At 39.5% G+C, this 18,368-nt stretch overlaps 2 protein-coding genes across 3 annotated transcripts in view; one reads left to right on the plus strand and one right to left on the minus strand.

The window, feature by feature from the left end:
- Nucleotides 1–13,029, plus strand: part of hspb9 (heat shock protein, alpha-crystallin-related, 9) — a 75,948-nt gene extending 62,919 nt beyond the window's left edge. The window contains exon 2 of the mRNA XM_056752615.1: nt 13,019–13,029. The gene's annotated coding sequence lies outside the window, so the exon portion shown is untranslated. The remainder of the gene's footprint in view (nt 1–13,018) is intronic.
- On the minus strand, nt 84–12,390 carry sgsm3 (small G protein signaling modulator 3). 2 transcript variants are annotated; one of them, XM_056752606.1, is made up of 22 exons: nt 12,173–12,390; nt 7,347–7,435; nt 7,167–7,252; nt 6,993–7,056; nt 6,689–6,900; nt 5,712–5,819; nt 5,314–5,457; nt 5,032–5,227; nt 4,801–4,946; nt 4,458–4,691; nt 4,055–4,237; nt 3,333–3,488; nt 3,193–3,247; nt 3,031–3,080; nt 2,688–2,840; nt 2,470–2,540; nt 2,345–2,393; nt 2,154–2,239; nt 1,920–2,042; nt 1,624–1,684; nt 1,433–1,504; nt 84–1,111 (listed from the first exon to the last, which is right to left on the minus strand). In XM_056752606.1, the coding sequence occupies exons 2-21, from the start codon at nt 7,384–7,386 to the stop codon at nt 1,433–1,435; spliced, it is 2,289 nt and encodes a 762-aa protein (XP_056608584.1). In that variant the 5' UTR covers nt 7,387–7,435; nt 12,173–12,390; the 3' UTR covers nt 84–1,111. The 2 variants fall into 2 exon arrangements, with proteins under 2 accessions (XP_056608584.1, XP_056608583.1); XM_056752605.1 differs by lacking the exon at nt 1,433–1,504 and having other exon boundaries at nt 12,173–12,388.
- Nucleotides 13,030–18,368: the final 5,339 nt, after the last annotated feature.

Genomic DNA, 18,368 nt, shown 5'->3' on the forward strand with positions numbered 1-18,368 from the left:
GAAACGGATTCCTCAACGGATAGACAGGTTCTTACAATGTCTATAATCATGCATGCATGGACAAAACACAACAAAGCAAAACCTCTGACAGATATAGATTTATTTACATACACCGTGCATGTAAATATGATCAAAAGCCCTGCAAGTTTAGCCAAACCATAGACTTTTCTGGTCAGCAGCCTTTTCAGGAACTAAAAGGAATCATTACAGTGATGTTGCGTTTCATAAAGTTGCAGAAGAGATTCTGCTACTTTATTCGGACTTAAAGCCTGCAATTCATGAGTAATGCACGGTAATATCACATTCTAATGATACCTTCATCTAATTTACATAAAGTTACAAAAGTAGTATTTACTTTTTGCATGCCATCTGATGCACTGTCACACCAGCCAACAATGAATCGCTCTCATCCTTCACAGCTCACAGGTGTTTTTAAACTTGGGACATGAGACACAGAGATCCAATTGCAGTATATTAGTTTTCACAACTCCTTCCATTATTAAACTCGCTTTTATTTGATGTCATTTTATGTTCATTTGAGCTTACTGATAGGAGCTGATTTAGTCACACTAAAACAACACAGAGTGATTGCCGAGTCCAACTTTTTTGGAAGATCTTAACTTTTTAAGATTTTAATTGTTGGATATAGCATGAGTAAACAGACAAGGTGTGCGAGTCTAACATTCATTTGTGATCTCTGTAATCCTGCCCAAATGGTGCAACATCTATCTTTCAAGAGAAAGAGGAAGTGATAGCAGGTAGATCACTCAGGCCCTTTCCTCAGTTTGGTTTCAAAAGGTGCGTTCCTTGTTTACATCTACATACAGACAGTAATGTCAGAAGAGTAAAGCCCTCTGCATATACAATGTACCAAGACACATAAACACCATTTTAATGTGATATAAACCTGTAAATGAACAGCAAATAAATGTCCATATCTGGTCCCTGTATTTCTGCAGATGATTTGGAAAAAAAGTGAGATTTGGCTATTCATGTACATCACAGGATATGGATGAGAGGCGGTGGTCTAGCCATCTATATCCCAGCTGAAGAGGTGATGCTTCACCAGCATGTCCTGAACACCCTCCTTAAGAGGTTTTTGCTCGTTTTCCTGGAAATAAAAGATTTACAACAAAGTAAAATGAGTCGTTTAGTTATGTCATTAAGTGTGTGTATGTAAACCATCCTTAAAATCCCACCAGATAGAGCTGAAACATGTATGGAGAGTGTAGTATTTTGTTCAAGAGTTGAAATAGCATTTTACACACAGGCTGCTGAACCAGTCCTTTAGTCATTTAGCTTTAGGTTTATTGACTGTGTTAATACCTACAGCAGCTAATGCAAACAGCACAGAGCAAAGTAAACATTCCTAGCACACTCCTGGTTAGCAGGCTAGTTACAAAGCAGCAGGCTAGCTAGTTACCAGGATTACCTAGAGGTCCCAACTAAAGAGGTGATGTTGGACCAAGACATCCACCACTTCAGATTTCAGAATGGATGACTTCTGGAATAGTAGACAAACATGCAAATGCATGTTACGCTGTGTGTAGACTGTCTGTGTGCACTTGTGGGAGGGACGGCAAATTACATCTGATAGGTTGAAAGAATATAAATGAATCTCACCTCTTTTTTGGTAGGCAGCTCACAATCTTGGGAGAGACTGAAGGCAAACTTTGAGAGAACTCTGAAAGTACAAAACACAAACTCAATTAAGAACAGAGTCTTCGTGGGTTAACTATTCTTTATAGTAGAAGTATATATAATGACTATGAGGACAGTCCTGAACTATAACCCATTAAGCTAAACTTGTGCAATCTGCTTAAGACTGTGACCAGATTTCCTAAACATCATCTATAGTCTTGTATTTTCTTAACTGCTTGTGCCTTTTAAATTTTTGAGTTAACAGTACTTAGTTTCACCTGAGTTCACACTTTATCTGGACCCAGCCAGGACTGCGCAGGAAAGACCAGGGATGGTACCATTTCTCCACGGCACTCATGCAGGAACATAGTACCTCCAACCACAGGTGGAGCACCTGCTCACTGCATTAACACACACACTCATTTATTAAGAAAACACATACCATATGCTTGTACTATGAATCAAACACACACAATTTTTTTTTTATGACAATAAGACAACAAAAGTCTTACTTTAATCCCACACAAAGGAGAGAGCGGAATTTGACATCCATTTGAACATGTACAGCATCATGGCTCATGTTGACAGACTGCACTGCCTAAGATGAAAGATAAAGGACGTTCAAACCAGCACAAAAAGCTTTAACAAGTTTTGCCATATTATGACTTGTGTTTTTCTGCCTAGCAAAAATGTTCAAACTCACTCTATAAAGCAGCTCTTCAGGTGTGAGCACCTTTCCATCTTCATCTAACCTGAAGAAACAAAACCAGCTTTAAAATCAACAGAGTCATGTGATTTACTTACTTCATGAACCTGTACCAATATTACCTGTAGGTCTTACACAGCACCAGTCTGGAGTATACCGAGTTAAAGTCCCTCTCCACTTCTCTGCTGGCCGCCTGTCATCAACACACACAACTAACTTTAAACACTACAAATCAACCTGATATAAAATGTATTCTATCACCAAGTAGTACTAGGAGTATATTATATCATATATTGTAGTGTAGCATTGTGAGTATGAAGTAGCTGGTGGTCACAGATACCTCTTCAATGAAGAGCCAAGGATGACATGGTCCACCCAATATGGAGGGCTTCTTCAATCCGTGCTGAAAAATAGCCTTGAGTGCAGGACACAATGTCCCCCGAACCAAGTCATTCACTGCCTCGGTTACGGTGTCATCTCCTGCCAGTGAATACTGAAAGACAATAACATCAACATCCATCAGAAAGACAGAGAAAGAGTTAGTCCCGGTCTCAGAGACTGACAGTGTCAAAGATCGTTGAAGAGAAGGAACTAGCAGATCTTTATTATGATTTACACTTTCTTTGGATGAATTCATGAATGGACCTAAAAAATCGACTTCAGTCTACATAAACTGCACATACCTCTTTACTTCTTTCATCCAGGACTTCCACAAATTTAGCAGGAAACCAACCTAAGGTATAAGGGTTGTGGAAGACACAGATCAGTTTAGTTTCCCTATTAATATAAACCGTGGGAATTAAAGCTGTGACCGGTTCAATGGTTATGACAGAATCTCAGCTCACCTCTCAGACCGTTCAGCTCTCCCACCCAGCAGTGCTCATCTTTCTGTGAGATGATCTAAAGATGGACCGAGAAATAAACACATAAGGACTAAATCCCTATTAGTTAATATGTGCAAATGAGAGAAACCGCAGATGCCTACAGTGATGATGTCATTCTTCCGGAACCCCAGTTCATCATCATCATGCCGTTCAAAGTCCAATAAGGCTTTGGCTCGTCTCCGTCGATTCCGAGACACAACCAGGAAGTTCTCGTGATCCCTTTGATGACTCTCCATAGAGTAGTCAGGTGTCAAATCCTAGAAGAGGGAGAAATGAGAAATACAGATATCAACGTTAACAATAATGTTTACATTTAATGTGGCTCACAAAATAGCAGATCTATGTGGAAGAGCACCAGAGCTGGACAGAAAAGGGCTTTTTAAAAGAAATGATAATACTGGAGTGACTCATTTTAGCCGAATACAACAATACATGTGTTTTATGAGATACAGTACATACTTTATATTTAGCCGCTTAATAACCAAAGACTCTGCATAATGCATATTCGGGGAATGCGAGCATGTTGCCAATATTCTGCTGCATATGCCCGATTCATGCAGTTCAACAAAACTCTGAGTCATCAGGTTAGCTTACTGCAGATGTACATGACTCACAGTGTTGTGGTTCAGCGCTCCATAACTGATTGAATTGGCTTTTGGCAGACACTTTTATTCAAAGAGACTTACAGTGCATCCAAAGTATACTTTTTATGTCAATTTGTAAGATCTTTGGGAACCCATAACCATGGCGTTTGCTAGCAAAATGATCTACTGTCTGAGCTACAGGCACTCGTCATGAAAGTGAGTGACTGCTGTAATCTTACAGTGCTGCTGTTGCGTGGGTCCAGGCAGTGAAAATGTTCAGCTGTGTGGCCGATAGCTTCCCTCAGCACTGCCACCAGCTCTGTCTGCTTAATGTTTTTGGCCTTCAGTGCCTCAACTTCATCCTCCCCGAACAGAAGCGAGCTCAGGGTGGACTTCCTGCGCAGGCTCTGTCTGCGGACCACCTGCAAAATTACACACAAGGTTGACTCATTTGAGAGAAGCACTTAATCACTGCCTCTTATAACTTTCTTAGTCTGTTAAAGACTGTAAATATGGCTTGACCAATCCGAATGTAGACTCAATAAGTTTGTTGCTTTTAGCGATAAAGAGCTGAAATATAAATAAATGTGAATGCAACTGAAGAAACAAAGGTATGTGTATTAAGGTGTAGATGATGCTGACCTTGTTGAGGTTTGTGTTGAGGGAATGGGAGTTGTTGGTGTTGAGCTGGGCCTGCTCTGCCAGAATATAAGCTTGATGTTTATGTCTGTGTGCATCCAGGCTTTCCTGAGACAGAGACCCTGCCAGACGCACGGCTTCTCCCAGCACTGCAGCCCCATCCTCTAACTGACTGGGCAGATCTGATAGCGTGTTAAAGATGGACGCCGAGTTCTCAGAGGACACGAGCTCGTCTTCCTTTACAGCACAAAAGGAAATGTTTGCATATGAAATGTTATTATTTGCGTCTCGTGAAGCTAATGGATTTTATTCAATTCAGCACTATCAAATAGAATCAAAGCGTTACCTTGACCTTCAGCATTCCCAGTGTAACCTGAAACAGCACTATAGAGGCCTCATAGAAGAGCAGGTCCCAGATTCGCAGCAGGATACGGATGTCCACCACACTTGCGAACGCAGTGAGGAACCAGTGCAGCGTGATTAAAGACAGTTCTGAAAAAACGGCAACAAGAGAACATATTAACAAGATCTTATTACTTATATGATTTCTACAGCTGCAAGACGGCTTGCACCATACCGATGTCGTGCTCCTGCAGCAGCTTGTCCAGGCGAGGCAGATACTGAACTATGAGCTGTCTGAGCACCCGCTGGTCGGTCTGCACACCCAGTAGAGTTGAGGAGAAGTACGAAGGAGGCAGCAGGTCTTCTATCAAAGCGCACATCATCCACAGAGCATCCTCCTCCTCTAGGAACAGCAGCAGACACGAGACCACCTGCATCAGAGAAACAACACACGTCTGAGAGGATGCTACCCAGTCAAACCTCTGACTGCAGGGAGTGTGAGGAATTCACCACTCACCATGCCTGTGCCCTGGCAGTAGCCAATATCTGGATAAAGCCACGCCAGCCCTTTCAGGACCCGCCTGAGCTTTGGCACCCCCACACTAGACAAAGTGTTGAAGCATGCATTAGTGGGCATCGTCCGCAAGAGATCTTTCTCTATCTGCAATGGAGATGGAGAGAGAGGTATAAAGGACTATTAGATCGTTGGAAGAGCAAGTCAGATGGATGGTCAATTCCTGTACAGCTTATATCTACTTGTAAAAGTAAATGCATGAATAAAAGTGAACTGCATACGCTTTAAAAACATATTTAATTCATAAAGTTAATATATTAAGTAATATATTAAAGTATGAACAATGAAAAGCATTGTATACTTAATGTGCATCAGTTAATGTTCCTGAATCAGATCTGTACCTGTTTGGCTGCTGTGGTGTCATCATTCGAGCTGTTTTTAACAATTTCTCTGTAGGAAATTTCAGACGTTCTTTTTTTCTGCAGGGCCCCAGACAAACGCATCCACAACTAAGGGAACGCATGAAAGGGACAGCGTGAAAAGACAACATAAACATCCAGCAGATATCCAGTTAAAAGATCACAGACTTGAGTCACTCAACCGGTCGCCTCTAAAATTAGCAATACAGCATAAGCAAGACATTACCAAGACATCATGTCCTATTTCAGTGACACTAAGAATCCCTCTAACATGAACACGGTTACCATGGGAACATTACATACGCAGATAGTGTTAAGGCTGAAGTATAGTTCCCCTTTTTACACGTACGCGAGAGATGCAAATTCCATCATCAGAGTAGAACGTGCATACTGTACACTCATCGCCGGAATTTTACAAAGCAGGTCGTGCATGCTCATTCCATTTCTTGCAGTAATTTGTTTAACCACCAGGTGGCAACCGTGTCCTGGGAGCATCATTCAAAGAAAAAAGAAGTATGCCATAGCCTTAACACAACAAAAATAATCTGTGTCTCGTTTCGGAAGGCTGCGTCCTCCGGAGGTCTCATCTGATGCATGCTACGTGTGTCATAGCAACGTGGGACTTCCGGTTTCCTTTTCTGCCAGTATGTCCTAAGAAGGACGTCTCATTTAATTCCAAGTTGAGAATCCTCCGTATACCACATCCTTTAGAGGATGATACCTCTGGAGGACACAAGGACGCAGCCTTACGAAACTAGACACAGCTATAGTCTTAAATATGCTTTGAATTTGGCTTGTTGCGATAGTCGGTGTCACCGGTGACATGAACAAGAAAATATTAGAATATGTAAGCACTGTTATCAAGAGCCATTATCAAGTTTTCATTTCATTTTTGTTCTAATTTTCAGAAGCCGGTGCTTTGCCTTTGATTTAACATGAACGTTAGGCTTAATGCTGACCTGTGGTCTCATGCTGTGCGGTATCCCCCCCAGCACGAGAGTCCGAAGACGGTCTGACCGGGGCAAGGTAGGAGAGATCTTGTCCCACGTCAGGTCTCCTACAGTGTGGTTGTGTGTGAACTCCAGGTGGGCCTGCCAGCGAAGTCTTTGCTGAGGGTCTTCTCTCTGGGGGGATCCTTCACCACGCAACCATTTTCGTGTCTCACCCCCATCTGACCGTCATACATAAAACAATTATTACAACTCTCATCAGGTAAAAGAAAAACCGTACCACTAGGCTTTTGATAAGCGTCAATATACCAACCTTCACTATCAATCCGGAACCCAAAATCATCGTACTGCATTTCTGATTCCATACTGGGGTCTTTCTGCAACATTAACAACAGTCTCAAACCAAACTGCCTCCTGATGAAGATAAAGCAACTACAAAATAGCTTTTATCAACACGTCTCAATCTAGCCACAATGCTTTAAGTTACCTGATAATACTTCGCCAAGATCTCCTGAGGCCACATGCTTGGAGTGAGCGCCGAAAAAGGGCCCCCAGGGCCTGGAGTATAACTACCTATTGAACAAATAAAAACACTTTACCTGTGCTCGAAAATACTTAAAATGATCACAGGGAAGGGATATATTCAAGTAAGGTAAAAGTTACTTACTTGACATGATTGTAGAGTTTGAACAATTTTTCTTTGGCATCTAAAAAGAGGAGACCGTTCAAAGCAGGTCAGGTCAGATTCCAGAGACCCTAAAGAAGGAAAACCAAGTATGTCAGCACACTCCACATTGACCCACGATTCTTAGAAATGAGGTAATCAGCACAGACAAAAGAAGTATCCAATAACACCACTTCTTCAGTGAAATACAGCATGCTATGAGGAAGTGACTGAAAGCTTTGTGCTGTATGCACATTAATGCTCTCCTTTTCATGCTCCACTTCTCAAAATCAACACCGACAATGAGTGAAATTTGACATCACATCCTGTTTTGATAAATAAATGATGCCGGAGGACAGACAACATAAAGACTTGCTCTCTCCATAGCACTGACATCCGCTAATATAAGAGAGTCTTTGTTTCTCAGCTGAACTCATGACCAAATACATTAGGGGTGTGAGGGGAGATTATTGGGCCACCCACATGAAACGAAAGGAGGCAAAACTGATTCTGGTTCTCATCCTTGGAATCTCACCTAATCTATATTCAGTGGATAATTTGGTTTTTCCCAGATATTCCAGAATAATCTGTGTTTTAGGAAGCTTTGCAAAATTAATGACTGCTTAACTTGCTCAAGGCTTTTCAGACCATAAACTAAGGCAGCATTCAATTCTCTCTTTCTGTAAAATAAATCTCTTCCTTGTTGAAAGAAAGCCAAAGTCTGTTGAGGAATAGAGTGAATGGCTGCTTGAATGCACTATAACAAAATGTTTCTTATCTCTGCCTGTGTGTGTGGCTTTAGCTGTAGGAGAGCAATGGAAAAGCCTGATGTTATCTGGATGCGCATTATGCAAGTACAGGACCCTGGGTCCTTGTAGCACTTACTTATTCACGATATCATACAGAGACAGAGCACTCATTTGACCCATTAAAAAAAGGGGTTGTGAGATTTTTCCAGGACTCTTTGCCTAAACCTGGCACAACAACATACTCTATTTAGCCTTATTCTGTTTCTGCAGCCTCAACCATTATACCTTTGCCCCTAGTGAAATCTACAAAATCTCAATCCTCACAAAAAATCCAGATCAATATGGGCAGTAGGGCAGGGAGATGTGTTTAAAAAAAAAAGTATTGATAATCGACTTTAAAATCATCGCAATATCTGATTATATCAGGTGTGTTTGACTTCATGCAACATTGCACACACAGACCGGGAGGGAATTCGTTCTGGACCCATTCAAGTGCCAAACAAACACGGACGCGTGCTCATACACACAGGCATGCCATGTGCACAAACCAGTGTTGCAGTGACTTCTTTCATCAGGTAAAGCACGTAGACAAACCAAAGTTTTGATGTAGTAGGAAAATGTTGCATGTGTCCTGAAATTTCATCCTACCTGTCAGTTTATCCTGCGCACATCAATGTTACATTTTTCGCACTATAAAATCATCCTACCTGTTTATTTTATACTGCTATGGTAATATGACAGTGTCAAAATCATTCTACATATTATTTAATACCTATAGAACAATTTAATTTGGTGTTGCGCTGTAAATGAATCCTTTATGTTTCTTTTATGATTGTAGGATAATCTGACAGGGTATTTACACTGTAAATTTATTTTATGTGTTTATTTATAAAAATGGTAGGACTATCTGAAGGTATTTTGCATTGTAAAATAACCCTACCCGTTTATTTTGTCGATGTGGTTTAGATTATATAAAATTTGGCCCTGCAGTAACAAAATCTGACAGGGTAGGAGAATTCGAACACCTGTACAGCCGCACGAGCGTGAGGTTTTGCTTTGCCAACGCAGCTCATCTTTCTCTTGGTCTATCTGTGCAGCGGCCGGCAGAAAACAGCTGCACATTCAACTGACCGAACAAAACCCCATTTCCAAAATTCTGTCACTGTTACTGACTGCCTTTGAACATTAACGTTCAAGCTAAAGCCTAAATACGATATCATTGTCACAACGCCAGCCTTAATAGGAAGACGAATTTCATCTGGCCAAAATCTTGACATAATAGCTGGATAAATGTGAAGCATATCTTCACAAAGTTCCCAAAAAAGTAAGAAAGTGAAATAGGTGCGTTTCCATCAAGTTGATGCAGCAGATAATGGTGTTATTGGTAACATTGTTACCACTAACCAGTAAATAAAAAAAGATCCCGGAAACCAAAAAGACATAATTTGTGGAAAATGACAATTAGTTCTTATTTAGCTCATCAGATTTAATGTTTGATACGTCAAACTTTGTTCATAAATGTGTTTCCATCTCCGAAAATTCACTATAACTTTTTTTTCACAATTCATTAAGTCAATGCGAATTAAGGGATTTTTTTCTGAAATGTAGTGTTTCCATCATTTTTTTCTTAAGTGATAAAACACAGCTATTGAGTCCAAACTAGGCACAATACAACAAAATCCATCCATCCATCCATTTTCTACCGCTTATCCGAACTACCTCGGGTCACGGGGAGCCTGCGCCTATACAACAAAATCCCTCTAAGGAAATTATGGCACTCAGTTATCAAAACCTTCAGACACCCATTTCAGTCCTGTAGTCATGGATGTTCTAGTAACGTCAGCTGCCATCATTTTTCCAAATATCTTACTTTGTATCCTGTAGCCAACCCAACGCCAAGGTCATGGGTTCAATCCCAGGGGATTGCACATATTTAGAAACAAAAATGTAGATGTATAGGATAATTTAATGTAAGTTGCTTTAGATAAAAGCATCTGCCAAACGCATAAATGTAAATGCATAAGAGCAAAGAAATGTATACAGGTTTGCAAAAAACTTCAGGGTGAGTAAATGAACACAGAATTTTCATTATTGGGTGGAGTATCCTTTTAAGGAAGAAATGGGTAAGAGCTGAGACCTGTGGTGTTGCCCTGAATCATGTGGGCCTGTTTGCCACAATAAGTTGTCAAATTTAACCCATAAAGAATCACACAACAGTGGTTCTATAAAGATACAGCAGCCTAATGCCATGGAAAATGATAAACCATTAATAAACACTAAATTCCGACTACAAGAACTACAGTATGAAATGGATACAGATCCATGCATAGCAAACACATCCCCCTCCAGTGTGCTCAGTCAGGCTTCATTAGAGGATAGTCATGACAACAGAGCTGACTCCTTTCCATCATCTGCTGGGTCCCTTCAGGAGTCTCCACCATAAACAAACACTCACTAACAATGACACTCCGAAACACTCCACCAAGGCCGCCAACACTACCGCTGGTGTCATCCCTATGGCAACAGACCCCACAGCAACCGAAAAGCCAAGTCAGAGCAGCTGAAGGCATCACATTAGTGTGTGTTGACTGTAGAGTGAAAATTGCCATTAAAATTGAAAATGTCTTATAAACACAACTTTGTAGATATTTGACCTACTGTTGGCGAGCAGAACTCAAACTGCTGGCGGATTACCAAAGTGGGACAATAGAAATAACAACCGCACTTGCATCCACTTTGTTACGGAGAAAAATGGCTTTAAAATGCAAAATTGCGAGTTTGGAGGAGCAGCAGGTGTGATCAGAAGTGCACAGCTGTGATTGAGAGAAACGCCTGCCAACTAAAGGCCATTCATGCCATGAGAGGAGCGAAGAGGCACGTGGCATCTCTCTGACGACAGCGAGAACAGGGGGGGGGGTACATGACTCACAATGTGTTGTGACTAGAAGCTGGAGGAAGGAAAACTGTAGGTGGGGCCGATGAGAGGCAGAGAGATCTTTAGTGTTGGCCTTTAACTTACGGTCAACTCTGAGCTCAGAGGCCAAAACTGAGGCCCACCAGCTGTGTGAGCATCACATCTACCAGCGTGTCCTGCCTGGTATTTTCTGCAGGATCTGTTGACCTGCCCTGTGCCCTTGTTAAGAAAGGGCGTAAACCACAAAAACAAACAGAACCAAACCTTACATCCACAGTATACTGTACGCATGTCAGGGGAGCGCCAGGACGAGATCAAGAATTCTGTGTTATTGCCCAGTTGTTTTGGTTCAGTAAAATGATTCAAGCACAGTACATTCAAAGTTTACAGCTACATATAACATCGGTTTGCATTTCACCATTCAGAGAGAACAGCAGACACACAGCAGGTAGACGTTTGACTAAACAAACAAGCGCGTGGGGAAAAGACACTGGTGTTACAATGGCACGTGACAATTCCCATTCACAAATATAGACAAGAGAAACGTCTCATACATCATGTCAGCATAACCGGACTTTTATTCAGAAGAAACAGTAAAAGGCGAAGAACCAATGACAGAACGATAGTCACGAGTCACGACACATACCATATGTCACCTAACAAAGGTACGCACCGGCATTAGTAACAGTTTATATGGCATCAAAACACATAAAACTAACCAGGACATTTAAAGACATTATCTACACGTACAATAAATTGTTTTCATAAAGTAACGTTACAGCGTAACAATAAAAGCTGGTCTTTCAAGCAAACATCTACGTGCGAGATCAAACAAGAAGATTATTTACGTTTCTTACAATTTCTTACTTAATGTGACGACATCACAGTTACATATGACGTAACGTTAAAGTGCAACGCTGCTCTCGATATGAACATATTCGGCTCGCAATACTCTAAATAGGTGCAAACAACCACAAAAAAGACATTTAAATGTGTGATGCTGTCTTAATTGATACCGAGAAAAACAGCTAAAAGACGTAAATAAAAGAGCCGTGAGACAAATTCTTGCGTGTTAACGTTACTTTAAACCTATCCAAACATCATTAATCATTGCAATTGCCGCTAGCAACCGAGCTAGCGAAACAACAAATGTAATATCTTCTTACCCTATGTCATGTTGAATCTCATCCAAGAACAGCTGCACCGCGTGATGAAATTGCGTAAATACCGCGGCTGTGTTTTAGGTATGAGACGTGTTACTCAGGTTTTCTGATGGTGGACGGTTAACTGCATTGACCGACTGTTTTACGTCATACACCTGCTCGTGTCGCGCACAGAAAAATCATATCCTTCCGCCAGAAGCGATTTCCAAGAACTAGTGACCATCCTGTAAACTCAATGGCTGCATGCTGCCTCCATTCACATTTAAATACGAAAATAATTCAGGCCTACGATTGGATCATAATAGCAGTAAAAATGATTTTAAGTCTTAAGTAGTGCTTGGCTTGACTATCACGTTGTCAATGCAAGATCACAAATTGATTAACTCTTGACGCACAAGAATATTGTGACGTTACAATAAGGCGTGCAACTTTTTTGTCCTGTCAGTGTACGCCATTATAAGATATTATACAGATTATATATTTTCTTATTGTATTAATGTTGGCCGCGTTGCGTGACTAATACAATTATTTATGTAACAGCAGACAAATTATATTTTATACAACTGCAGAAAGCTAGACAGAGAACAGACTTTACATGTCAACATCCACATGACATATTCATCCGCGTCGTGATCAAACTTCATGACGTAGCCTTAAAGCGCTGATTAATGCCCTTTACGTGTACTGGCAAATATAAAAATGCTTACGTGTGTACTTTGCTACCCATAAAAATATTACCTTCATGTGCTGACACAGGAGTGATTTAAACATCAGTATTCAATTATAATTATTATTATATTATTACATGTTTATGTAAGTATCGTTTGCTGACAAAAAAAGAAGCTTTAGATATAAAAAAAGTATTTATAGCAAAAATATTTTATAGCATTTTGTGTGTTTCATTCAGAAGAAACAACAGTAGTTCTACTAAATTCATGTGGCATTGCTAATAGTCACCACAAGGCGTCAGAATATTGCAAATAATTAAAGCAACATACCTGTGCTGCTTTAAAACACGTTTTGTGGTAGAATTCATGCAGAAATAAAGTAAAAACAGAAATTAGATTTATAGGAGTCATCTATACTTTCCATAATATTTTTTATCCTTATAGTGAGTTTTTCTCACTACAGTTTCCTTTTTTTCACTCACATGGATTTTAAAGTAGTTTTTGCACAGATATAATGAAAATTGCTTCAGTACAAATAACATTTGAATGGATTTTTTTCCCTTCAGATCTATACATCCATTATTACTCTTGTTTTAGCCAATTTTGTTCAATATGTTGTCTTTAGAATAGCCCACTTATTATTTATGTTAAATTTAGGCAACCTAAATGTTACCTAAATTCTGAATATTTATTTTAGGAAGGGGGCATTGTAAAGTTGGAAATCCACTGCTCTAACCTATCACTGACAAAACTTTAACACCTGCCCTTTCACGCCATAGTGACATGTCAAAAAGTTCAAGTTAAGTTTACACGAGTTGACAGGTTAGTTCACGTATAAAATATTAAAGATAAAATTTATATTCAAATTATAATATTTTTTTTAATGCACAAATATGGCTCCTACAGCACTCGTAAACACTCGTAAGTAACCAAGTAACCAAGCATTACTCAGCTGAAAAAGTTTCAGAGATACTTGCTATAATAAGAAAAACTTTAGACACTAAGAACTTTTATAGCACTTCACAGATTAAACCTTCTTGGATGAGTGGCTGGAGGGAAACCACTTCATCTGAGGATTGCCAGAAGCTGTGTGGTGACCTGGAAACGTACGGATGAAAATTGTGGTCTGATGAGACCACAGCCAAAAGTCCACGTCCTGAGGAAAACATTATTTTGGATAGTAAGCAAGTCTGGTTTTCAAAGCACAAGTTAAAAACAAAATGTATATTCAACAACAAACTGTAATGTTTGAAGCATGTTTAAATAATCACTTTTTTTGCAGATTCAGAAATACTGTCTTAAACCACATTTTATTGTTGTCTGTGAAAAATCATTTAAAGATGTAAATTTGTCAGTATTCATTAAATTTAAAGTGTCCTTGCAGGTTAGAGGCTGGTAGGCATGGTAACAGGACTTGCGTAACCTGAATGTTTTTGTCTAATGTGTATGTGTCTCTGTTGTTCCTCTATTATCAAGATTAAACCCTTTTAATAGCAGCTAATCATCAAACACATAGTGCATCTGTATTGCTCAAGACTCTTGAGTCAGCAACAACAGCAGCACACTTAGAATCCTAATCAACTTTCCATTTATAGACAGTATGCCTGTATTAACATCAATCCACTATCTATATTTGTACTTTTTGTACTTTTTTATTCTTTGCCTGTTTGTGAGGTGACCTTTGGGTTTGTTGAAAGGCTCTATTAAATAAATGCATTATTATTATTATATGACAATTCAACACAATCTAGCTAATTTGTATGAATTTGTAGTATGATTTGCACCAGTGATGTTAGGGTGGGCCTTCCCTTTTTTCTAGTAATCGTTCGATTCACAACATACAAATTTATACAAATAAGCCACCTCGTAAAATAATTAATAATTGGGATCAGGTTGGGCAATATGCTAAACTAAATTGTCTGTCTTTGACCATTATATTATTACAAACACAGACCAATCCAACACTCTTCTCTGCCTGTGTGTAATACTGTACCTTCTTCTCTTTTAATTCTTTCTCACAAAAAAGAGAATTCTGTAATTCTTTTCTTGACCTGATGTCATTCGTTAATGAACACAAAAAGTTATATTTGAAATGTCATTGGCCTACTCTTTTCCATATAATAAAAGTGAATGGAGACTGGGGATGACAGGTTCCAAAATGACAAAAAAAAGCATCATTAAAGTCATTATTTTCTCAACCTCTTGTCATTCCAAACCTGCATGACACAAAACAAGATATTTTGAAAAATATATGGGAACCCAACAGTGGTGGCAGCCAGTCACTTCTGTTGTATCAACACAAATCCAATGCAAGTGAATGGATGCCGTCGTTGTTCGGTTGTCAACGTTCTTCAAAATATCGTCTTATGTGTTCTGTAACTTACTGTTACAAATGAAACCATAATATCAGCCTTTATAACATGATTAATTTTGCTTAAGAAAAGTTGTAACACACAACTCAACTTATTGTTTTATACAAGTTGTATCAACTTATTGTATCATATTTTTATACTGTTTTCATAAATTGTGTTTAATCAAAGAAAGTGAGTCATAGATTTGGAATGACTTGAAAATGAGTCAATGAAAAATTACTTTCTTATCTCTGGCTGCTCCTGGCTCATCATTGTGTTGGATATGCACTAGTGGGTGAGACAGCTGCAGTCCCTGTGACGTCAGCACAAAGGGTTGGAGAGTGAGAGAGATGGCAGGTGATTTAAAGAGAGACTCCACACATTTTTCTTTCTTTCATGTGGCTGTTGAATCGATGATATTAGACCATGTGGACGTGAGATGGCTGTAGGATCGGGATGTGATATTGACCCAGACGGCAGTGTTAATATTAATGGGCTGTAATTCAGCAGGCTATGCCCAGAGAGATGGAGGAGTGGAGGAGAGGGCTGGAGGGGAGAGAGAGAGAGAGAGGTATTGTGAACGTCAATAAATTCTGGTCCTCATTTGCTCAGCCAGTACACTGCAGTAATGTTGCCTCTCCGGCAACTCAACAGATGGCACTGTTGCATTCCACATTGAGTGTGTGTATTGCTGTTACTGTATATATGCAATATGAACCGATTCATTATTCAAAAATTTGCACATGCTGTATAAATATTACATCATATTTTAAGAAGTTTATGTCACTGTGTTGTAGTTGTTTTGATGATGAGCACTTTGTGTGCAAGCTTAGCCTCTTAGTATTTTCTATATAATTGCCTCCTTAGAATGAATAGCTTAATTTTTCCTCTTTTTTTGTAAATCACTTTGGATTAAAGCATTTGCTAAATGCCTAAATGTAATTTTCATTGATCTGAGAAAGTGTAAGCAAATTTCTTGTTTTGGCCAAAGAGGGTACGAATATGAGCTTTATCAATTTGGAGCCCTTCAATATCGTCAACTAGTCAAATGGAGCCTGATATGAGCTAAGTTATTACCTGTGAGATATGATTGTTTTTTGAAACAGCATTTCATCATCCGGGCTCCGAGTTTGCAGTCTCTTGGGCTAAAAATCTTTTCAGCAGACTTCTCAGATGGGCTTAAGTCACATTGATGGAGTTGGAGAGAGTGTTTTAACGTGCCAACCAGAGGCTCAGCTGTATGTGCTAAGATGACTGGTGACCCTGGTGTGTTCTCTGAGAGGCCCAGGTGTTTTGCTTGTGGTGTATGTCCTGTGGGTCCTAGTGGTCATCTTGTGCTGTAAGTATTGACAGACCCTGTGGCATGGAGTGTTTGTGGTGAGGGGCCAGGGGTTTATTGTAATGATAAAGAAGTCAGGTTTGAGCCAAATGCAAGCAGGTTTAATGTAAAAGTAACAGTAACATCTAGGGAAAACTAAGCCGAGACCAATGAACACATTCCCAAACTAAATCATTAAATAAAAAGGGTAAATAAAGTGATGACAGAATTTTTGTTTTTGCGTAAACTATCCTTTTCAACAATAAAAAAAAATGATTCATAAAATAAAATGTATTACAGAAATGAAAATAATGCAAGATACATTGTAGTAGGCTATACAACCACACTCCATGGATTATTGCATCCCGTAATGCAATGTTTTTCTATTTTCCTGATTTCAATTGACAATGACAGATTAACCTGCTTTAATATCAATCATGATAGCTTTGGTTTATTTGATTCGAGACAAAAGTTAAAACATTTGACCTCAAAATGAAACTGAAATAAAAACTAAACAGCACTTGCTAATTTTGAAATGCGATGTGGTAAAGCACACTACAATAGCACACTAGGCACAATACAGTATCTGCATAGTCTCAGTAACCAATACAGCAGTATTTCTTTCTGAACAGAGCCTCTGTCTATACAAGCTTGAAAAGAGCTACATGGATCTGCCCTATGATCTGCGTGCATGTCTCTGCACATATGCTAATCATTGCTATTCATTCTGACAATCAGGCTCAGGCAGTGAAAGAAAAATGCTTTGTAAGATCTTTGAAAATAATGTGCATGCTTTTGACTGAGAATTGAATACACTGAATACATCCATTGAAATTTGCCGATTACATTACATTACAGATTTCACAATCTCCCCCTGTCTTATGGGCGTGCGTTTGTGTTATGGCTTAAACAACATTATGGGGAATGTCCTCACAAGGCAGGAAAACATATTCTAGCTAGCTAAAAAAATGGCAGCGTAGTCCATCAGGAATTTTCATATTATTCAAACTAGTAGATCTAAATTTTGTAGAGAAGCTGGTTGTGTTGGTTAAATTCTGTCTTTGGCAGTGATGCATTGACTTGCATTAGTTGTTTGTCTGTAATAGAAGTGAATGGACACCGCTGTTGTTTGGTTACAAGCATTCTTCCAAATATTGTCTTTTGTGCTCTGCAGAAAAATAAATTCATACAGACTAAATGAAGACAGAATTTTCATTTATAGGTGAACTATTACTGTAAGGAGCTTGCAGGCTGGCAACAATATGAATACCAATGGAAATGTGTGTTTATGCGCAAGGCTCAGAGTGTGAAATAGTCACTTTTTGCACCCATTGTTTTTGTTTCTCTTCCTCCACTCTCCCGTGTGCTGTCACTGTCAGCGACACGTGGTACTTTGTTTTGGCCCTGTCACCCCTCCCTCGTGCATGACATCAATCAACCTCACTTGAGGCGCTGTGCGCCTCATCTGCCCAAACCTGCAGCTCGGTTTCTCCCTCCTATTTAATCCTGTTCCCGGCCTTCGTTCGGTGTGGGTTCGTTTTATGTGATGTTTGTATTCTGCCTGGTTTCTTGTGGTTTAAACATCTCACACTCTGTCCAGTATTCAAACGCGAGAATTTAGTGGACAATGTGGCTAGAAGGAGAGCTCCTGAGTCACTTCTATCAGTAGCTCTGTACACTGCCTTCACGGCGGACGTTGGCGCAGGGAGCCCACATCCTATTTTCAATTCAGACATTTCTACAGACTTTCTGTTCAGCCGTGCTGTTTGTTTTTTGACTTTGATTTTGTTTGGTTCTGTTAATAAACTCTTTGCTTCTGAAAACCCTTGTATTTAAGTACTTCTGTCCCGTGACACAGAGAA

The sequence above is a fragment of the Triplophysa dalaica genome, chromosome 7 (assembly GCF_015846415.1).
Source record: "Triplophysa dalaica isolate WHDGS20190420 chromosome 7, ASM1584641v1, whole genome shotgun sequence".
Taxonomy (NCBI): domain Eukaryota; kingdom Metazoa; phylum Chordata; class Actinopteri; order Cypriniformes; family Nemacheilidae; genus Triplophysa; species Triplophysa dalaica.